Source organism: Equus caballus, chromosome 16 (assembly GCF_041296265.1).
Source record: "Equus caballus isolate H_3958 breed thoroughbred chromosome 16, TB-T2T, whole genome shotgun sequence".
In the NCBI taxonomy this organism is placed as follows: Eukaryota; Metazoa; Chordata; class Mammalia; order Perissodactyla; family Equidae; genus Equus; species Equus caballus.
In genome coordinates, this window is record NC_091699.1 from 58,618,180 (window position 1) to 58,640,938 (window position 22,759).

A 22,759-nucleotide genomic window follows, 5' to 3' on the forward strand; every position below is an offset into this window, starting at 1 on the left:
TGTTCTTCTCTGGAATGTCACAGGCCACACCGTCTGGCCCCAGAGGCCCCTTCTGCCAGAAGTGGACATACTGAGTGATCCAGACTTGAAACCCACACACCACACCTTGTGAGGGCCATAAGCTTTTATTGACAAGTAGGGGGGTGACCCAGGAGTCTCTGAGCAGGGAGTGCCAACATGGTCTCCCCAGGGGCTCAGGTATGTGTGTGGGAGGTCTCCTGGGGGGCCTTGGCCCTGTAGGGGGCACAGGCAGGGCCTGGGTTCAGAAGAAACCAAGCTGCTTTTTCTCCTGCTGCTGCTTCCACTTGGCCATGCTGTAGAATTCTTCCTTGGATTTCCCAAAGATATCTTGGAAGTCGGAGTCTGAGAGATAGAACTGGGTAGGGAAGTGGGGGTGTGGATGCAGGAGAAGGGTGTCAACTGAGCCCAGACTCTGTCCCACCCACCCAGAGGTGTCATCTCAGGGATCAAGGCTCTCCTCTCCCACATCTCTCTGCCTATCACCCCATCTGGAACACACATCTCCCTGGGCAGCCTGCCTCTTGCCCATCCTCAGTGGGTCATGCCCCGGGTGCCACCAGCTCAGTTTTAGATGCGTTAGTGCTGGGGCAGTGAGTGGCAGGGGGTCTTGGGCATCCACCTCTTTGTGGGCTGGGTCCACGCCATCTGGCAGGTCCTCGGCGGCCTGGTGCATCAGCTGTTCGCGAGGCAGGTTCCCACTGACCATGGATCTGGGGCTGCTGTGGTAGGTGCTGGTGCTGGAGCTGGTTGTAGTGCTGGTGCTGGAGCTGGCGCTGGTCCTAGTGCTGGTGCTGGCAGTGGTCCTGGTGCTGGTGCTGCTGCTGTTGCTGCTGCCTGCCTTGGGGCCTAGCTCCAGCTCACTCTTTGAGCTGTCCTGGGAGCCCTTGAGGGCTTGTAGGGCCAAGGGGCTTGCCCTGCCATGGCTTGGCCATCTGGACAGCTGGAAGTTTTTGACTTCCTGTCCAGAGAGGGGACTCAGGCTGGGCAAGGTGGTGGATAAGCTCCCACAGGGAGGCCACATGGCCCATTGGCCCTCTTGCCCCCAGCTGCAGCCCCTGCCACCTACCAGGGCCTGGCTCCTTCCCTGCCCCTCTGCCCACCTGGACCACACTGACTGAGCCCAGACCCCCAGGGGAAAGCCCAGGAGGCCCTGGTACTCACAGCTGTTATCTCAGAGACGGCAGATGTTGCTCCCAGGCTGCCCTCCACCACCTCCTCATAAGACTGGTTGTTCTGGGGGCAAGAATCAGGCGAGGGGCAGGATGGAGTGGTACCAATGGGACCCGGGAGGGGGCCTGAGGACAAGAGCAGACCTCTCCCACCCACACTGGAAGACCCTGGGCAGGGCGATGCCTCCTCTCAGTCTGCCCGGAGCAGGCCCTCTCCCCCAGATGAGGGTGGGGCTACGGGGTTCAGGCCTCACTCACGGTCCACTTGTAGGGGTCCCAGGAAAGGAACCATCCAGTGAAGGTGGGAGGCTCGTGGCCCTGCTTGACCAGCACGATGGGCGTGGCCGGGCTCCTCCCCGCCGGATGGGTCTTCAGGTACTCCCTGCCCCAGGCCACTGCCTCCTTCTTCCACTCGCTTGCAGCTTGCCCAAGCCACAGGAAGATCTGGGCCACAGAGGAGGCCTGGCCTTGGGCAGGTGGAGGGGCTGCCCGGAGCTGGCCACTTCCCTCCCACCTCTGTCCATCAGATGGTCTCAGATTCCCCCACACACGTGCCAGCCAGACAGACACACCCAGTAAGCTGGCTGCCATACCCATATACCATAAACAAGCCGGAAAGTCACAGGCATGCACCTATGCTTTCAATCCACACATTTATGGAGCACCTACTGTGTCAGGCACTGTTCTAGGCTTTGGGAATACAACTTTGAAGAAAAAAGACAAAAATCCCTGCCCTTGTCGAGCTTTCATTTTATTGGGGTAGACAGAAAAATAAGCAAAATACATAGGATATCAGAGGGAGAAAAATAAGGCAGGGAAAGAAGATAAGAAGTGTGGTGATGGTGGTAGGATATTGTAATTTTACATTAGAGATCTGAGGGAGGTGAGAGAGCAAGCCCCATGTGTGTCTGGGCAGGAAGTGTTCTAACCCGAAGAAACAACCAGTGCAAAAGCCCTGAGTGTTCTGGCATGTTCCAGGAGCAGCAGGGAGAACAGAGCAAGCAAGGGGGAGAGTGGGGGCAAAGTGGGCCAGAGAGTTGGGGCCGCCGGGTCACACAGGGCTCTGGCAAGGGCTTTGGTTTCTTTGCGATGGGAGCTCACAAGCCTCATCACCACGTTCACACAGTGTCACAGACACAATGAGGCAGACACATACACGATCAGCTCTACAGACACACGATCGTCCATCGCCACACAGGGAGACAGCCAATCACAGCCACGCACTGTCACCACAGTCACACATAAACACAATCACACCCGATCACAGTCTCACACACCCAGCCTGAAAACCGCAGATGGCCACACAGAAACATCGTTACCCAACCACACAAATACAGTCACTCAGTCTCCCACTCCTGCAGCCAGTCAGAGTCTCTCTCTTTTTCACACAGTCTCACTGGTTAGAGCTGGGCTGGCCAGTTACTTGACCACACAGCCATTACACACAGCCACATACACAAAGGCAAATGCAGTCACACAGAGACATCACATATACACACGCAGTCAGTCATTCAATCTACAGTTGGCCACTCAACCCTGACACAGGTCAGCCACAGGCACTCAGCTGCCTGGAATCACGCACCCCCATCATAAGACACATAGAGTTACACTCTGGTCACAAAACTGCTCACTATTGCACACGCATCCCAGACACAGTCACAGTCCCCCACAGCCTCACGGTGACACAGTCATCCATGGTCTCACATCCATGGTCACACAGTTACAGTGTCACAATGTCACACAGCCACAGAAGCACCTGCAGCATTACCTGCAGTCACATGGCTGGAAACACACAAAGTCACACATGCTCACACCCAGTTACACAGATACAGACACGCTCCATTCACACTTCACCCAGGCAGGGGGTGGCTGCCTCACCTCCTGCCAGGTGTCAAGCAACATGATGTCATACTTGTCCAGGTCCTCTTGGCTAAAGAACATCACTTCCATGAGGACCAGGTGGCCCGTCTGGCTGGAGCACTCAAATAGTCGCGGCTGGAAGCTGGAGACGTCCTCAGGGAGCCTGACCAGTGTGGGCACAGGGCCGTGAGGGGCGCAGATAGCCCTGTGCCTCTTACCAGCCTGTGCCAAGCTAGCCCTCAGCACACAGGCCCCAGGGGCTGGGGAATAGGAGGACACTGTGCCCTCCTCTGAGCTCCACCCATCCCGTAATTCACTCCAGGAGCACCCTGCTCCTCTCTGGGACCCCGTCCGTCAGTGGGGAAAGCAGATTAGGTGATCTGTCTATCCCCAGCCAGCTGTGGCACAAGCTGCCCCAAGAATTTTCCCAGAAGTGGGCGGGCCCCAGGAAGGGGACTGCAGGCTTAGTGGGGCAGGCCTGAGCGGGAGCCCTGCCCTCCCTGGGAGGGAGGAGCCGGTATCCCACCCCTGGCTGGGAGCCTGGCCTCAGGCCCAAGGTGGGAGGAGGGAAGCTAGGCTAAGAGAGGGGGACAGTAGTGCTTAGGAGCTCTGGAGATCTGGGGGGCGTGCAGTGCAGAAACCAGGCCCCACAGGCAGAGCTCCCTCCTCCCTTGGAGGCCTCACTCTGCCCTATCCTTGGATACACACCCTGGTCCACTTAGAGACCACACACATACACAGTTCTTGCACACTCCACACACACTGTTTAGCCACGTGTCATATTATACTACACACACACACTGGGCACCACCACCCCTAGGGACTAGGGTTGGGGAGCCTCTGCCAGTGGGATGGTTCAGAACTGGGACAATGCAAGGAGCACATTCAGCCAGCAGAGGGCGCCACTGCACCACTCTCCCTGGCATCTTCGTGATCCAAATTATCCAGGGCTGGGGACTGAAGTTGGGGCGCTGTGCTCCTAGGAGCCCTGGGGAAGGGCAGCCAAGAGTCTTCAGTTCTAGTCTGGCCTCTTCAGATTTTTGTGTGACCCTGAATTAGTCACCCACTCTCGTTGGGCCTCAGTTTCTGCCTCTGTGTAAGGAGAATACCCTTTTCCCAGCCCTGTCACCTCTTGTTGCTGGGGTAGGGAGCCCGGCCTCCCAGGGCCTCCCAGAAGTGGGGAGGCTCCTGACCCTCTAGCACCGTTTCCTCATTCTTCCTGGAGATGACAGTGACCACCATCCGTGCCATCTCACGCTGGTCACCGCTACAGCCCTGGCAGGCAAAGAGCTGGGTCAGGCCCTGCATGGGGAGGGGTCTCCACCTCCAGCCCCACATCCCTGATTCACAGAGGCCTGCGGGGAGCTGGGCCTGAGTCACAGGAGGCCTAGGCTGATGGCAGGGCACAAATGAGCAAGGGATCTCTCTTCCTCCCCCTCCTGGCCTCCCTTTCCCCAACTGATAAGGGTCACAAGGACTGGGACCCTCTCCAGGTCCAGAGCACAGGATGGGGACTCCTTGGCTTAGGGATCATTCATGGTTTATGCTGAAGATCAGAGAAAACTCTGGCAAACTGGACTAGGCCTCTTTCTTTTCCTGAGAGACTTACGAAGGGGTGTGCTCCCTGCTCAAGGCCGAAAGGAAGGGAGGCAGTCTAGGTCTAGCCCAGCTCTGGCCTGTGGACTCCCAGGCTCACCTGTCACTTTGTAACTTCCCCCAGGTTCCAGAGGGAACATTGTGGCCTCTCCTCCTGCCCCTCTCCTGGCCTGTGTGAGGCTGGACTTGAAGTCTACAGCCCCTGTGGAGTGGACCCATCCCTGCCTGGCACCACTGCCTGAGTGGTCAGTGTTGAGGTACCTTCCCAAACCAGAGGTAGCAGATGTCAGGTGTGACCAGCAAGAAGATGTCGCTGGAGTTGAGGGCTGAGGCACGGGCTGGCACCTCCATGGTCCTGGTGTTGTAGCTGTCGGTGCCTTGCACCTGGAAGAGCCTCGTGGTGGATGCCGGCTGCCCCTTCTCATTGTGCCCTGTGTCCCCCTACAAAAGGGCTGGGCCTCAGACTGAGACAAGGGCTCCTGGGGGCCACCTCCCTGTCCCAGTGGGGACCCTCATTAAAGGCACCACTGTTTTCTGGACCCTCTGAGTGTAGAGTGTGAGGACCCCATCAGTCTAGGATAGGGAACCAGGCCCTTTCTAAATGGACTCTTCACCCCATCCCTGAGGAGTCAGGGCATAGCTCCCTCAGGCCTTGAAGGTGGAAAGTGGGGGCTGGCTTTGCCTGTCTGTGACCCCAGGCAAGGCCCTGGCTCCCTTTCAATTCAACTTCTTCACCTGTCTCCTGCTTTGTGGCTGGCTCTGGGGACCAGGAGAAGAAACTCAGGCAGGGGTCACCCTTGGAGCTCCTGGGCCTCAGACAAGCACTAGGAACCCAGGGGTTGGTAAGCTGGGTCCCTGGCCTGAAGAGAAGGTGCTCAGCATGTATGTGTAAGGGGCACGGGCACTTGGAGGAGCCAGTGAGGCTGTGGCCACAGCAGCAAGGTGGGCCCTACCTGGAAGACCACCAGCTGGCCCTTGAGGATGGCAAGGAAGTGGGGGGGCTCACTGCCCATGGTCACGTGCTCCTGCACCAGGGCTCCGTGGTACATGAGGTCCAGCTCCTCAGCGTTGCAGTTCAGGGCCTTTATCTCATGTGCGCTGGCCTGGGGGCCCTGCAGGCGGGGGTGGTGAGGGCCTGGCGCAGCTCTTAGATCCCATTCTCAGATCCTTAGCTCTGGGGCTTGAAGGCACCCACCACCCTCCTCAGGTCGGCGCACCTGCCATAGGTACAGCATGTACTGGACACGGCCCATGTTCTGGTATGCGTAGAGTACAAGGTAGCAGCTGTCTGCACACAGCTGTCCATGATGCTTGGGATCCATGGGCTGCCTGCACGAGTCCTGGATGCACCACATCTGGGGAACAGGGGGCAAGTGGGCACTGGTGGCTCCTCCACCTGAACCAGCCTCCCTGTGCCCAGCCTTGAGGCATGCCTCATCTCTGCAGGCAAGGGGCTCGCCTCCAGCAGTGCGCCCACCCCACACTCTGTGCTGGGCTTGTGGAAGGATCTGCAGGTGACCCTTTCCCTCATGGGCCCCTGGGACCACGACACTTGTGCCAGCCTGCTCTCGGCCAGGACTCTGAGTTGGCGTGTGGTGCCTGGGACAAATGAGTGGTGAGGACTCCAGAGGCTGCCGGGGCGGACCTGACTCCTGCCACACACCATGCCCAGCCTGACCCCACCAGTCACAGCCGAGGTTAGGGGCAGTCAGGTCCTGGCATGGCTGCTCAGTGCTCAGGCCAGAGCAGCAGAAGCTGGCCAGAAGCAAGGCCTCAGGGCTCTTGGAAAAATTCCCTTTTTTCAAATGTCACTTAAAAAAACAAAGCCTGTTCACAGACGGAAAGGAAAACACTTCCTCATGCTTAACAGTGTGATGTCTTGTTCCTGTGGGTAGTGAGCACGGGCTCTGGAGCCAGGCAGACCCGGCCAAATGCCAGGTCAGCCCCATGTTGGCCGAGAGACCTTTCTGAGTCACAGTTTTCCCCACCTGTTAAAGTGGGGATAAAACACCCACTTCGACATGGCAGGAAACAATGCTTGGGCATCCTGGGCCTACACAGAACTGACAGCTGTCTCTGAGAAGGTCTGCTCCAGACCAGAGCATCCAGAATCCTGCCTTTTGCAGAAGAGGCTGACTATAACCACACGCCACTCAGGAGCGGCACTCACCTGGCAGCCAGGCCTCCCAACCATACCACTGCCACTCCCTGCCACACCTGCCTGTCCACTGGCCTGCTGAGAGGAGTCCCCTCCCTGCCTTTGTGCCTGGGGCCTGAGTGGCAGAGCCCCCTCTCTTTCCTCCCCTGCCCTCCTCTGTCTTCCTCTATCCCTCTCTCTAGCTCCCTGTCGGCCCCATCTCTCCTGGATCCCCCCTTTCTCCTCTGCCCATGCTTGCATCTCTCCCTGCATTTCATCCCATCTACCCCCCATTCTCTGTCTCTTTCTCTCTCAGTCTCCTCTTCTCTCTGTCTCTCCCTGTCCCCTCTCCCTGTCTTCCTTTCTCCTTGCTCCCCTCTCTACCCCTCTCCTTGCCCTGTCTCCTCCTATCTCATCTCTCTTCACTAACGGCCTCTGTCCAACCATATCAGGGCAAATGAAGGAGGAAGCCTTGGACAAATGGTGTTTTCTCTGACCTCGACCTATCTTGAGAACTAGAACCCCTCACACAGGCCCAGCAGTCCCATTCCCAGAATCTCACAGCATCTTCACACCAGTGTGGGACCCAATGGGACCACAGTTCTTGCCCCCATTTGATAGATAAAAAACTGAAGCCCAAAGGAATTAAGGGCCCTGCCAACAAGTCAAGATGAACCCAGCCCCATACAGAGCCCAGAGGTGGCCCCCACCTCCTGCATCTCCCAGAATACTGGTCTGAAAGCAGATGGATGGCTGACAGTGCATGACTGTGTGTTGGGGGTTGGGTGTGTGGGGCTGTGACTGGTTATATGTGACTGTGTATTTGTGTTGGTCTGTCTCTGTGGGTTGATGGTTGTATGGGACTGTGATCATGTGTGATGCAAAGTTTGTGCAATTACATGCTTGCAATTGTGTACTTGGCTGTGATTAAGTGCAGTTAGAAAGTGTGAGTAGGTGTGTCTCTATTATCATATGTATGACTGTGTTATACATATGACAGAAGGGCACAATTAAGCATCTGAGCGTTACTGTGCTGTATGCCATGAGTGTTATATGAGCGAGAGGCAATGGCTGTGTATAATTGATTCGGTGTGATGTGTATGAGCGGGCTGTGGGGAGGGTGTTTGTATATGTACACATACCCCTAGGTGTCCTTGAGTGTGTGTAGATGTGCACCTGGGTGTACCTGGGTCACTTTAGTGGCTATACCGTTCACCTGAAGACAAAGCCTACCCCTGTGTGCCCACTTCCCCCAGCTAAGGCAGTACCCCTCACCTCCACCTTCCCGGAGCCGTCATCCACCATTCTGAGCTGAGCCGCTAGCTCAGGCTGGCTGCGCAGTTTGCCCACGTCCGGCTTTACCTGAATCCCTTTACCTGAGGGTGGGATAGACGGTGCCTCTGGCGCCCTCTGCCCTTGTCCCAACCTCCGCCCCCGCCAACCCTGCCCCACCCATCACTCAAGAAGCCTCCTTCGGCCACGCCCCCTCGCCCATTCCGCGGAGGCTCTGCGTGCCGCCCCGCCCCCGCAGGCTCGGCTCCACCCCGTCCGCTCACCCATCCCCCTGGGTTCTCGGTGCCTCCTCCGCAGACCCCGCCCCGCCCCCGCAGGCTCGGCCCCGCCCCGTCCGCTCACCCATCCCTCCGGGGTTCTGGGTACCGCCCCCACAGGCCCCGCTCCGCAGGCCCCGCCCCGTCCGCTCACCCATCCCTCCCTTGTTCTGGGTGCAGCCCCCACAGGCCCCGCCCTGCTCGCTCACCCATCCCTCCGGGGTTGTTCCTGCGTTGTTCGTTAGACCACGTCCGGAAGAGCTGCTTGAAGGCGGCCGACTCGGCGCCGTCGTTCACCACCTCCACGTTGGTGTGGGCCGGGTAGCCCTTGGCCTGGATGAAGCCCTGGGGCGGGGGCTCTGTCAGGCGAGCGTCCCGAGGGCCCACTGCTCCGCTGCACCCGCGGGACCTGCTGCTCGGGCTGCAGGGCCAGTGGAGTCCGGAGCCTTGTTAATTAACCAAACTCATGACCCGCTGAAGGAGCTAGCTCCGTCACTACCCACTTCTCTGAGGTCCCTGAGGACAGGCCAGGTCCCCTTAGTCCGGGCCTCGGGAAGGGCCGGCCATGACAACCGTCAGACCCCAGGCAGAGCCCCGTCTCCCTTCCTCTGAAAGGATGGGGCGCCCAGTGCTGTAGGCTCCTCAGACCTCAAGGCAGGACCGCCTCCCCCTTTTACACAAGGTTTCTTAGGTGCTATCTGCTCTTCCCCCCCACTCAAAGTGCCCAGGGCAGGCCGCATGGCCCTGATCCCAGAGAGGGGCCCTACGTTCCCCGTCATATGCCTGGGCAGAGCTGTGTCTCCTCCCTCAGATTGGGCGGTTTGTCTCCAGGCTTGGGACCCGAGGGCAGGGTCATGTCCTCCTCCATCAGACAGGCCTCCCAGGGCAGGATGTATTCATCTCCTAGCCCTGGGGCAGGACTCCCTCCCCTTTCAGACCGCAGGACATAGATGTCTCTCAGCTTAGTCTTAAGAGTAGAGCCATTTCTTCCCTCAGACCCCAGGGCAGGCCTGCCTCCCACTTCAAACCCCAGGCAGCTCTACGTCCCTCTGAGACAGGGCCCCACAGCCTCACCAGAGCCCGAGTGAAGGCAGCCTTTTTCTCCTGGAGGCTGGATGTGCGTCCCTGCCACACGTAGATCTTGAAACCACCCTGGTCCAGGATGTAGCAGTCCTAGGAGCAAGAGTGGGGCTGCTCAGTAGGTGGTCCAGATGGAGTTGAGGTTGTGGGGTGGGTGGGGATGGATAGGGGGCTGGGGCCCAGCCTGCCTCACCTCCTCCTGCAGTAGGTCTTGGGTCAGTGGGGAGGTCGCCAACTCCTGGACCACCAGGTCCTTGCCCTTCTCGTAGACACTGGGGGACAGGCATCCAGATGTGGTCAGTTCAGCCCCTCCCTAGCTTCCCTTCCACTCTAGCCCCCATGTCCCCCGCCCCTCCCCACATGGCAGAGGGCATGGGGGCTGGGGCCCTGAGTTGAGGTCTTGAGTTGACTGCTGCCTTGCTGTGGAGCCTTAGGCAATCCCTGGCCCTGACAGGGCCTCAGTCCTCCTGTCTATACAATGGGTTTCTCAGAAAGACAGCCATGCAAGAGTACAGGCTGGGCCCAAGGTCCCACATGGCCTGCCCCAGAAACCCACAAGCCTTTACTGGAGGGCTTTCTACAAACACTGTGTTATTGCAGTAATGATGGACATGCAGGCCTAGGCTATTCCACCCACCCTGCCCACTCCCAAGGTCTGCTCACTGGTAGAGGCGGACATTGGCCTTCTGCAGCTGGTTAATACTCTTGTCGGGCATGGCTGTGTGCAGGTTGCCCACTCTGCAGCCCAGCACAGCTTCCATGATCTGCATGAGGTCAGTGGCTTCGACCTCATCATCCACCACACCGATCTGTGCACGACCACCACGCTCCCTGTCCTGGAGGCTGCAGGTCAAGGCCAGGCCCTGCAGGAGAGGACCTGGCAGTCGGGCTTCCCCAGCATGCCTCCCTTACCCCTCAGACAGTCCATCCCAGATCCTTCCTGTCAGTGCTCAGCTCCCAGAGCCTGGGGGCAGGGGGAGGTGTCCCCTTTTCCTGGCATCCACGGGCACCACCAGTGCAGGGTCTGGACTCAGCTTGCACCCATTAGGTACTTCTCAGGTTGTAGCAGAGAGCCAAGCCCACCTCTTCAGGTGGCTGGAGGATGGGCACCTGGAGGACCACTCCTCTCCCCGAGCTCTGCACCCCTTGGTTCCTAGGGCAGACACTGACCCGCGCCTTCTCAGCAATGCTGGTCTTGGGCCCGTTCCACTGGATCATCACCTTCCCCAGGTCCAGCAGGAAGATGTCACCCTCGTTAAAGCTGTTCCAGGAGAGCTCCACCTGCCAGAGCCAGGAGGGGCAAGGAGGGAGACAGGTGTTTTACTACCAGCACCCAGGTGGAGGGGTACCACAGCCTGTCCCGCCTAGGTGAGCATAGCTCGAGTGTGTCACTTGTGTGCATGAAGCTGTGTGCAATTGGGAGTATGTGTGACCACAACACCACTATTATGGTGTGTGGGCATGCATCTCTGTAACTGTATGAGACCTTGAGGGTCACTGTGGGTGTGGCTGTGTACATCTCTAGGCATGTGGGACTGTAGGTAATGCTGCCTTTCACAGGGTGTACATGACTGAATATGACCTTTTTCACTCAAAGCATGTCTGTAGCTGTACACGTGTATACAAGTGGGGCTTATGTATCTGTTTATCCATGTGTGCGGATGTGTGTGTGTACATGTGTACATATGTGGGGGGCACATCAAATGTGAACAGCTGTGTGAGCTCATGGGTGACAGTGTATGTGTGCCTGTGTGGGGGACAGTGTGTCATCCATGGACTGGGATAGTTATCACTCAAACAGACTTTTGAGACTAAAAGGGGGGACTCTAAATAATTATGCCAAGAGAACAGGCAAAACCTGGGGCTACATGATGTCCTTGCATGACCAGGGATGTATGGTCACTGAATTTGTGGGTGACAGTGAGTGAGCCTGTATAGGACTCTCTGTGAGTCACAGGGCTGCCACATACCTTGTAGACAGTAACAGGCACAACTCAGGTGTCACCATTCACATTGGAGACATCAAACACCTGAATGTTCATTACACCAAACTCCTGCCAGATGGCAGCAAAATGTCTCATTCTAACAAAATCAGTGTTTTCCATTAATCTCCTGACAGGTGGAAGTAAGGGGCACTCTGTTCTAATTTGCACAAGGGCATTCTGTGGACTAGAGTGGCCCCAGGGGCAACAGTGGGAGACAGTGTGTGCGGCCTATGGGTGATAATGACAATGTGTATGAGAGTGTGGGGCTGTGCACATCCCACCCCAAACCATGCTCCTTCCCATTGTGCTGCTTACAAGGACCAGCCAAGTGTACCTTCTTGTCTGCCACACCTCCCCAAGTTCTTAATACACCCATGAGACAGACGAGGAAACAGAGGGTCAGAGGAGCCATCGTGGGGGTGGAGCTAGAAGCCTGGCTCTGCCTTCTCTCTCCTCCTTCAAGACAGGCCATCTGGGAATGCTGATAGCCCATGTACCCCCTACTCCCCCGTCTCCCCCTACCTTTCCCTATTCTTCAGTACATGCAGTCTGAGCTGAGTCCAGAGGTCAAGTGGCACCCTGGCAGCCCTCACCTCGGTGGCTGACACGTGCTTCCTCCCTTGGATGTGCAGCAGTCGCTGGATGTTGTACATGTCGGTCTCCACGTGCTTGAGGCCACAGGCTAGGCCTCCCTTCCTGTAGCTGAGGAGGGAATGGGGTCTCACATAAAACCACACACTGCCATGTGCAGGAGTGAGTGCAGGTGTGAGCTCATGCACGCATACATGTAGGGATATGCATGTGCCTGTTTAATACATGTATGCATGTAGATATGAACACGCAAGCACAGGGGTACACATGTGAGGGCAGGAGGGTGCATTTGTTTATCCGTGTGTAGCTATGTGGACACATGCACATTTAGGTACATGTATACAGTGGGGGCATAGTATATATCTGTTTATCCATGTGTTTAGATGTAGATACAGGCACATGCACCTTTAATACAAGTGGGGCATAAGTGTTTCTGTTTATCCATGTGAGTAAAGATGTGAGTGCATAGAATTTGGGCAACAGCATATATGAGTGTAGGTGGGCAGGGATGTGCACATATGTGTGTAGATATGCCCATCTGCAGGTGGACACATATAGGGGTGCTGTGTTTTTTCTGTGTGTGTGTGTATACATGTGTGCATGTGTTCATGTAACACCATATGCGTATATTAGGTTCACCTCTATGAAACAGATGATTGAATATTGGCAGTTTCCTATGGTTCAACCTACTATATTGCAGTTATTAATTCAATAAATTTTTGAAGCAATTTACAGCAAAAGACATATTTCTACTTGGCACAGTAACATAAAAGCAGACTCAAAACAACATTGGTGTCCACTCCTGGATATATACCAAAGAGAAATGAAAAATATATGTCCATATGTTAACATAGATGTTAACTAAAGTTACCGCTATAATCATTTCACAATATATGTAAGTCAAACCATCATGCTGCGTACCTTAAACGTACACAGTGACGTATGTCAATTACATCTCAATAAGACTGGAAAAAAACCAAGAACTTGTATACAAATATTAATAATAGCATTATTCATAACAACTAAAAAGTGGAGACAACCCAAATGTCCATTAAGTGATGAATATATAAATAAAATGTGGTACATCCATACATCATGTGTGTATAATTCCATTTATATGAAATGTCCCAAACAGGCAAATCTATATAGACTGGGGGAAGGGAGTGTTGTGGGAGACTGAGAATGCCTGCTAAAGGGTTTTGGCCTTCTTTGTGGGGTGATGGAAATCTTCTAAAATTGTGGTGATGGTTGCACAAGTCTGTAAATATACTAAATCACTGAACTGTGTGTTTAAGTCGGTAGGTTGTATGATCCCTGCTTTGTATCTCAATAAAGGTGTTATCTCCTCCCTCAAAACAACCCACACACCAGAGATAAGGGAAAGACCCACCCCAGGCGGCCCAGCCACCCCACGGTTCTGTCCCTCGTTGCATCACTCACATGATTCCAGGGCGGAAGTAGCTGCGGAAACAGTCAGACTCGTGCTCCTGCGCCTCCCGGTGCTGCACGGGGGCGTCATGCAGCGCCTCCTGTAGATGCTGCACAAAGGTCTCCGCCGCACCTTGCGCGTCCGCACCTGCCTGCTTCCCGACCCAGTAATGCAGGTCGTTGGACACCCGCTGTGTGGCCTTCAGGCTCTGGGGGACCTAGGACCCAGGTGTGTATGTGTGTCGGGTCGGGGGAGAGGGCTAAGGCTCCAGGTCAAGGATGTACCAAGGGCCTTGTGGAGACTGGGCAGGTGTTCCATAAGCAGGAGATGGAGAATGGGGAGGGAAGGGCCAAGAGGCCTCCAAGGCTGCAGCCCCTTGTGGCATGCGATTCTTGGGCTCCCAGCCTGCCTGTTCCCAGGGCAGAGCTTAGTCTACACCATCAGACTCCCCAGCTGGGCCATGACACCCCCTCAGACAGACTCCCCAGGTGCTCACGTGGAGGACGATGTAGCAGTGTTCCTCAAAGAAGTTCCCATAAGCCCTCTCCGGTACTGGCACCATCTTCAGGTTCTGGGAAAGGAGAGTGTCTAGTGACAACTCAGGAGACCTCCCCATCCCCCCATGACCCTCTGGGGTGGGGTGAGGGAGGGAACTCTGAGGTGGGGGGAGTGTGGAAGAAGCCTAATCTCAGAGACTAAACACCAACTCTACTGTCTGGTCATGCCCCTCACCTCAATGATCCATACGTGGAGGTCTTTATGGCTCTGGATGGCTGGGAGGCCCTTGTTGATGTCCATCCTAGGCCAGGCAGGACAGAGAGAGGAAACAACAAGAGCCAGAGTTCTCAGGCCCTGGCCACCTGTACTCTGGGCTTCAAGCAAGAACTCTTCCCACCTACAGCTCTCCAAAGCACCTTCATCATAGAATGTGCCTTTCATTAGGAGGGCTGTGGAAACACAAATGCCAGCAAACCAGGACAGATGCTGCAGACATCAGCACACAGGCTTTACAAACAGGGACCTGTTTTGTCATCTGTGGTTGTGCTCTGGAAACAGCTGAGCTCTGTGGACAGGGACAGGCTTTGAACATAGGGACAACCTCTGCCAACAGACAGGGAGTTAGAAATAGGCTGTGCAGACAGACACAGGATCTGCAGTCAGGGACAGTCACTGTAGACAGTGATAGGGTATGCAGACAGGCAGAGGCTCTGCTAGCAAGAGTTTCTGCAGGCAGGGACAGACTCTGCAAACAGGGACAGCCTCTTGAAATGAGACTGAATCCTGTAGACAAAGACAGGCTCTGCACACAAGGACAGAGCTGCAAATAAGCATAGGTCTTCCAGACAGTCAGGAATGGCTATGCAGAGATCTAGCACCTGCAGAGAATGATAGGCTATATGGCTAGAGAAAGGCTCTCCATACAAGCATAGGCTCTGCAAACAGGGACAGCTTCCTCAGACTGAAGAAAGGGATGCAACAGGCACAGGTTCTCCTGACAAAAATGAGTTCTGTAGACAGGGTCTATCTGTGTGTATAAGGACAGCCTGTGCAAACAGACACAGACTCTACCCAGGGAAATTCAGACAGGCTGGGAAAATGAGCAAAAGCGAACACTGAAAAAGACTGCAAACAGTCACAGGTTTTGCAGGTATGGAGAACTTGGCAGACTGGGAAAGGCTTTGCACATGTGGATGGAGACAAACCCTTAAGGGACTCTTTGCAGATACAGAGACAGGTACATTGATAGGCAAGGCTCTGCAAATGGGCACAGCATCTTCAGTTAGAAAAATGCTTTCCAGTTAGAGGCAGGCTCTTGAAACAGGCAAAAGTTCTCTAGGTATGGTCAGGTTCTGCATGCAGGGACAGCCTCGGGAAACAGACTCAAATCCTGCATACAGGGAGTTGGGAACAGGTTGGGCAAACAATCATGAGCCCTGAAAAGAGATCCAGACTCTGATAAAAGACACAGGCTTTGCAGACAGAGGTTCTATAGACAGAGACTTTGCAGCTAGGGAGAGAGGTTTTGTAAGCCTACACAGGCTCTGCAAACAGACAGGCTCTCTTAACAGTGACAGCTTCTTCAGAGAGTGTAGGATTTGCTGAAATGAGCTGGCGTAGAAATCAGCTTCATGTTCAAGCACAGATGCCCTAGACATGGGTAAGATCTTGAGACAGGGCTGGGTTCTGTAGAAAGCCTGGGTTCTGTAAAACAGGGACAGGCTTTATAGAAAAGGATGAGTGCTGGAAACAGATAAAGGCTCTGTAAACAGGGACAGGCTCTGCTAACAGGTACATATGGAATTAGGGATAAAATATGCAGATAGGCATAGGTTCTGGAAACAAGGATGTGCTCTGCAGAAAGACACAGGTACTTCCAGATAGACACAGCGACCCCTGAGAGTGATAAACTCTTCACAGGAATAGATCCTGCAAGCAGACACAGTATCTATCCAGGGAAATTCAGATAGGCTGTGCAAACAGACAAGGCCCTGAAAAATGTCATAGACTCTACACATAGGGCTCAGGTTCTGCAGACAGAACCAGGCTCTGAAATAGGAAAAGACTCTGCAAACAGGGACATGGTCTACAGACACAGGCACCTACTGCAGAGGAAACAGGTTCTGCTGACAGGGACGGTTACCATAAATAAAGCTTTGCAAATAGGAACTGTCTTCGGGCAGAAAGGTGTCCCAGACAAGGACACCAGACAAGCTCTGTAGACAGGGATAGGCTCTGCACGCAGGGCAGCTTGCATAAAAGCAAATCTTATACACAGGGAAACAGAGACAGACTGTTTAAAAAAAAAAACCAGGTTCTGAAAAAGACAGACTCTGAAAATAGACACAGGCTCAGGACAGAAACAGGCTCTGTAGATAAGACAAAGGTTCTGCAAACCCAGGACAGACTCTGCACGCAAGGACTGTCTCTGAAGACTGTGACAGACTCTGCAGCAAGTGACAGGCTTAGCTAACCTGGGTGGTTAGACAAATCAGGCACAAGCACTCAAATTCTTGAAACAGAACTGAACTCTTAATACACACAGACTCTGCAAACAGCAACTTGGCTCTCTTGAGTTTGTGCTCTGTGGTTCTCACTGTGCACAGAAGAGAAAGCAGCATGGAAGGACAAGTATTTGGGGAAGAGGGGACTCTCGATTTTGTTACATCTTGGCAGGTGACTCTCAACTACCCCAGGCTTCCCTACACCACTCCTTCAGAAACCTCTGTGTGAGGTTTGATCTTTCCTTCATCCATGTAAGTTCTTTCTACATCTAACCTAAATCTTGCCAGTTGCAACTTTTTCTTCTTGCTGCTGCTTTGCTCAATAGACCCAGAAGTCACTTCTTTCTGATGTCTCATTCCTAGAGGCTCTGGTGTGGTGTTAACTCCTCTCCCCTCCCCACTCCATTCCAATTGTGTCTTATCAGCAGTAGGAACACCCTTGGCTTTACTGGCCCTGTATGACCAAGGGGAAACAAGGTGGGAGGGGAGATACAGAGTTACAGAATCAAAGGCATAGTGTGACAAGTGACACAGTGGCCCACATTCCTTACACCTTTGTCTAGGGCCCCTGAGGGCTGGGCTCGGGCCCTGGTGAGCTCACAGTATGCTGTGGGAAACACTCAACCCTCTCAAAGAGGGCCAAGGTGGCCATGTAAGGGGAGGGGGCGGGCAGGAGAGCGGGGGAGGGAGCTGCCCAGAGCAGGGTAGGCAGAGGGGGTGGTCCTGCTGGGGTTTAGAGCTGTGAGGTGTGGCCCCTCTGAGCATGTTCTGGAGACCACGTATGCTGTTGGTATGGTCTCCTTCACTAGAGCAGAGGATCCCCGAGGCCAGGGCCTTGTCTCTTGATTACCGCCGGCTCCCAGCTGCCCAACACCCAGCAGGTACTCAGCAAATAGTTCTTGAAGGAATGAAGCCTGTCGCCTGCCCAAGACTCGACTGAGTGAAAATGGATGAAGAAAGGAGTCACCTAGCGCTCTAACTGCACCCAGAACTGCTGTTGCAGTTGATGGCCTGTTGGTGTGACAGTGACATGAGAAAACGTGATGATACTGAGTGACAGGCATAGACATTCGGTGGTGACAGGCAGAAGCAGTGGCCAGTGACGGTGACCGGGGAAAAGGCAGGCAGTGACCAGAGGTACAAACTATGGGCTGTAGGAAACAGCAACAGAGTGGCAGGAAGACTGGCTAGCCTCAGCACAGTGGTCACCGGGGCCCCATGTGGGGCAGGAAAATCAAACTGGTGGCCGGAAAGTTGGGACTGTGCTGGTTTCACTGGGCAGGGACAACATCAACCCCAGGGCGCTGGGAGGGTGCCCCCATACCCAGGTCCAGCTGAGGAGCCAAACTCTCAGGCTCCCAGGGCCTGAGGCCTCATCTCCATGTAACCTGTCTTCCAGTTGGGTTCTGGGGGGATGGGGGAAGGAATGCTCAAAGGGTAGGGGCCCCCTCTCTCCCCGCACCTCTTCTTTCCCCCAGGCAGTCCCTTTCTCCCTCAGGGGGCCTCTTCCTTCCCCAGAGCACCCCCTCTAACCCCCCCAAGCCCTCCCACCCATGGATGTCCCCTCTTTTCCCTGGGGAACTCCCTTCCATCACCTACCCTGAGTGAGTGGGGACCCCCCCACCTGTGTCCTCTCCCTACTGGGAGCCCCTTTCTTTTCCCTGGGGGCTTGCTCCCTCCACCCAGGAGGCCTCCTTTCTCTCCCAGATGCCCAGTTCCTCCTCTGACATACCCTTCTCTCCCTGGTGCCCCCTCCTTTCCTAGGCGCTCTTCTTTCCCCACTGGCCACTCCCTTCCTCCTCCCATGCATCTTCCCTCCCCAACAGCCACTTCTCTCTTCTGACCGCCACTCCCCACCTCTCCCTGACCCGGCATGCCACCGTCCTCTTCCAGACACCCCTTTCTCTCCCCCAGTGTCTCATCCTTTTCCCAGGGCACCTCCCCACCCCGCACCCCTGTCCTCCCTCAGTGCACCCTCTCTCCCCTGGCCCCTCTTCTTTCTTCTGGGTTCTCCTCTCACCAGGCACTCCCTTCCTTCTCCAGACACCTCTCCTTTCTCCACGCACCCCTCCTCTACCCAGGGGCCCTTCCCTCCCCTGGCGCCCCTTTCTCCTCGCCCAGGTGCACAGCTTCCTCCTCCCGAGGTACCTGTGTGGGGCGGACCCTGAGGTTACTTTGCCCCACTCCCAGGAAGCCAGGAGCAGCACTCCGGCAGGGAGGAGGAAGGGCAGGGCCTGGGCCCCAGGTGTACCGACTCTGTGGGTGACAGAGACCCCGAATACAAAATCACCCCCTTTCTTCCTCGTGGGTCGCTCCGCCTGCAGCCTCCCTGCCCCCACCGGTGTTCTCACTTGTTGGGCTGCTCACTGCCTCCCCAATTCTGCCAGCTCCTCGGCAACCCTGAGCCCTGTGACCCATGCTGTACACCTGTGACTCGGAACAGCCCCTCACCACCCGGTTCCCTGAGCCCCCTCCCTGCCCAGCTGTGCCCTGTGCCCCCTCACCACCAGGCCTACCTGCTGGAAACTGCTTGCGCCTTCGCCCTGCCTGCGGGCAGTGCTGGGCCTGGCACAGGGCCAGGCTCTGCCAACTGCCCCCCCTCCTCTGTAACCCAATCCCAGCTCCCGCCCTGTAGGCCACACCCCACTGCTCAGCAGGCTGGGCTTTCAAACTTAGTCAATCAGTTAGTCAGTCAACAAATATTAACCCAGGTCTCTGAGAGCCAGTCCCCTCCCCAGGGCCATGGCTGGTCTGCCAGGCCTCACTTCCTGGGTATGGTGGCCAGAGAGAGCAGTTCATGGAGGCCTGGCTGGGCCAGGATGTGGGGTGTGGAATACACTGTGACTTCCCTTCTCTGAGAGCCCAGATGGGCCCCTGATCCCTAACCCCCAGAAGGCCAGGTCACCCCAGCAAACTTTAGGAGGAAGCAGGACCAAGGCTGGTGGTGGTGGGGTGGCAGTCTGGCTCTGTGAGACCCAGGTCACTTCAGGAGGTGGGGGAAGGTGGCAAGGGCTTCCTCTAGCATCTCTGCTCTCCTCCCTGCTCCCTGTTTGGGCTTGGTGCCTGTCACAGCCCTCCCCAGCGAGTGCTGATACCCATCGTGGGGGAGGCTAGTCCAGCCCTTGCAGGGAAGACACCTCTCCCATACCTCGGGCTGCTCCCTCCTTTCCTTCCCGATTGGCAGGCGGGGGGTGGGGGGAACTCCAGGGGCATGGCCACCACTTACCTTAGCCCACAGGCCTCAGTCCCAGCCACAGCCCACCCAGTGTGGATGTCCCTTCCAGAACACACTGTTAAAACCTGCCCAACTGGCCCCAAGACCCTTTCCCCATGTCCCGTCCTCACCCCCACTGCTCCCTGTCACAGGGTGAGGGGACTCCAGGAAATCTGGGTCCATCTGTGCCCAGTAGGACCTCCTGCCAGTGTGTGGTTGTGTTTAACAGACAGGAGTCAGTGGGTCCTTGTGTGTGAAGGGATGCCAGCGGCACAGGGCACTTGGTCAGTCCCTGTGTGTGTCTGACCTCATGTGTGAGAAAATGCCTGTATAAACTTCTGTTCCTGTATGTGACAGTGTGTGTCTGGCTCCGCCTGTGCATACCTGTTTTCCTGGATCCTTTTGTCCCTGTGCCCAGCAAAATTCCATGGACTCGCTTCTCCCCACTTCCTCATCTCAGATTCTCTCCTCTGTCCACTCTACTTGGTCTTTGTGCCTGCATTCCCCGGGAATGGCTCTTCCCTGGTCACCAATGCCCCCTCTCGCCAAAGCTGGTGGTCAGTTCTCTGTCTTCATCTTACCCTCCCTCTCACCAGCCAGGGACCCCTCTGACCACCCCTTCCTCTGGAAACAGCCCACAGCCCACAGCCCAAATTTTCTCCCCCACTCACTGGCTGCTCCGTTGTCTCCTTGGGGGCCTTTAAAGGTCAGCGGGCACAGAGCTCAGGCCTTTGGTCCCGTCTCTTCTATTTTATTTCCAAGTTCTAGTCCTCAGGCTGTAAGTACCATGGAAATGCTACTGTCTCTTCTGACCCAGCTCCCACTTCTCCCAAACCCCACCCTGGCCTCAGTCGCCTTCATCTTCCAGCCTGGTCACATCTCTCCTGGCACATCTGACCTCACACTTGATATCCATGTCAGGCCTCTCAGATCCACCTCCTCTGAGCCTCAGGAAATGGCACGAACATCTACCCGGTTGCTCAGGCCCCAAACCTGGGAGCTGTTGGAGGTTCTTCTCCTTCCCTCACACCCACAGTGCAGCCACTGGCCAGTCTGGTTCATCCTGGATCCTGAGCCTGGCCAGCCCTCTCCCAACTCCTGCACAGCACCTGGAGCCAGCCTCTCTCACCAGTTGGCAGCATGAGCCTCCCTCTGTGTGTCTTGGTCACTCTGGCCCCTGTGTCCCTCCTCCCACAGTAGCCAGAGGGATCTTTTCACCATAAATCAGATGGTGCCACTCTCCTGTTTCAAACCTTCCAGTGGCTTCCTCAAAACCCCAAATTGCCTGTCGCTCTGGCTGCCTCTCGTATCACTCTCCCCATTGCTCACTATGTTCTAATACAAGATTCTTTTTGTCCCTCAAAATGCCAACCTCATTCTAGTCTCTGGACCTTTGTACTAGCTGTTCCCTCTGCCTGGAAGCCTCTCCCTTAGATCTCCCCACAGCTCCTTTTCTGCATTCTAGCCTCAAACAAGATGGCACCTTGCCAGAGGGGCCTTCCCCGACAACCTTAGCTAAAGCAGTCCTCCTCCTCAGCCATGTGAGGCTTCCCTCATCTCTTTAGTGCCTTCAGAAGCTGACAACCATTGATTTGATCCTGGTTTAGTGTCTGTCCCCAGCTGCAGTGTGAGCCCCTTGTGGGCAGGGCCTTGCTCACTGCTGTAGCCCCATATCTAGGATGGTGCCTGGTGCACGGTACTTGCTTAATAAATATTTGCTGACACGCTCCTGTGGCCTACGACTGATCCAGTGGGGGTGTGTTTGGACCCTCTGCTGGGCTCTGTCCTGAAGCCAGGGCCTAGAGTTGAGTCCTCTCCAGAGCCAGGTTCCAATCCCAGCTGAAGCGCCAATCCGTCACAGCTGAAGCGCCCACTGGCTGAGTGACTTTGGAGAGGTTTCTAAGACTTTTTCTGAGCTGACATTTCCTCCTCTGAGAAGGCAGGGCAGGTCACATCCTTCCACCCCCATTGTGGGCAGGACACTCCGCCTGGCAGGGTCCAGACTCGGCAGCTTAGTAGGGGGCACAAGGACCTCTCCAAGGCCCCTCCCCTCAGAATTCCCTGGGTCTCTAGGACCCAGCAGACCTTGGGTGGACATAACTGCCCCTTTCCAAAATGGTCCCACCTGTAACCTGTGATCCCAGGTCCTAGAGAGATGGAGTGGGCCCTAGTGCCCGGCCGGGGACCAAGATAAGCATCATGCTTTGTGTCTCATGTGGACAATCTGCAGCTCATGGGATCACACCATGGCAGAAAGAGGAAGCTAAGGCCAAGGGTAGTGCTCACAGGCAGCCAGGGTGCTATAAGGATGAAGAGGTGCCCAGCCTCTCCCCATCTCCTCCTCCAGAGCAAGGGGGCTCCATCACCTCCTGCCTCTACTGGCCCACCCTCCACGGATGCAGGCCTAGATGTCAGAAGGGCCCTGAGCCTGGCTTGGCTCGGCCAGCACCGCCCTAGCCATGACCCCCTCGTCCTACTGACCTCTTCCCTCTGCGGAGTCCCCGTGGCCCACCCTCACCCTCGCCTGGCAGGTTCTGGGCTCTCGGACGCTGCTTTGTTCCTTCCTGGCTTATCTCCGAACGCCCAGCCCGCCCCACGTCAATATTGACAAAGGCGCCGGTGTGGCCCGGGGAGGGCGGGGCATGCGCTGGAAGCCAGCCCCGCCCTCCAGGCCCCGCCCCCAGGTTCCCTCAGCGCTCATTCCACGTCTGTGGCCCAGGTCTCAGCTGAGTCCTTCCTCAGCGCAGAACGTCGCCCCTGGTGGAGATCTGGTTGGGGGGTGGGGGTGTGTGTGCCCCTCTGGAGCGTGGACAGGGCGTGGTGCGGGGGCGGGACTGTCTGGTCCTGGATCCCACAGTCTGGAAACGCCCCAGCCCATGCCCCTGAGGAGAGCAGCCTTGGACCCACATGGGTCCCCTACATCTGGCTGCAGACACAGTCACCAGGGCACTCATGGCCCGAGAGCGACTCCTCCGAGGGTGCCATGGGAACCGCCAGGGCCCCAGAAGGTGGAGCCTGTCGCTTTGCCCGCGGGGCCACCACTCTGATGGGCCGTGTGGAGTGCCCGAGTCTGAGAACGGATCAAAGAAGAGCCCTAGGTCCCTGCAAGTGAGATGTCACTGCCT

The 22,759-nt window shown here is 56.0% G+C and overlaps 1 protein-coding gene across 3 annotated transcripts; it reads right to left on the reverse strand.

The window, feature by feature from the left end:
* Nucleotides 1-106: 106 nt before the first annotated feature.
* VILL (villin like) lies at nt 107-22,229 on the reverse strand. Of its 3 annotated transcripts, XM_014731786.3 has the most exons (21): nt 22,116-22,229; nt 20,306-20,410; nt 14,151-14,217; nt 13,915-13,989; nt 13,430-13,635; nt 11,992-12,100; nt 10,584-10,694; nt 10,077-10,276; nt 9,607-9,685; nt 9,408-9,506; nt 8,543-8,678; nt 8,059-8,159; nt 5,864-6,001; nt 5,600-5,758; nt 4,908-5,087; nt 4,180-4,325; nt 3,069-3,213; nt 1,449-1,634; nt 1,183-1,254; nt 641-979; nt 107-376 (listed from the first exon to the last, which is right to left on the reverse strand). In XM_014731786.3, the coding sequence occupies exons 3-21, from the start codon at nt 14,214-14,216 to the stop codon at nt 263-265; spliced, it is 2,661 nt and encodes an 886-aa protein (XP_014587272.1). In that variant the 5' UTR covers nt 14,217; nt 20,306-20,410; nt 22,116-22,229; the 3' UTR covers nt 107-262. The 3 variants fall into 3 exon arrangements, with proteins under 3 accessions (XP_014587272.1, XP_014587271.1, XP_014587270.1); XM_014731785.3 differs by lacking the exon at nt 20,306-20,410 and having other exon boundaries at nt 22,116-22,224; XM_014731784.3 differs by lacking the exons at nt 20,306-20,410; nt 22,116-22,229 and adding an exon at nt 18,937-19,012.
* Between the last annotated feature and the right edge of the window lie 530 nt (nt 22,230-22,759).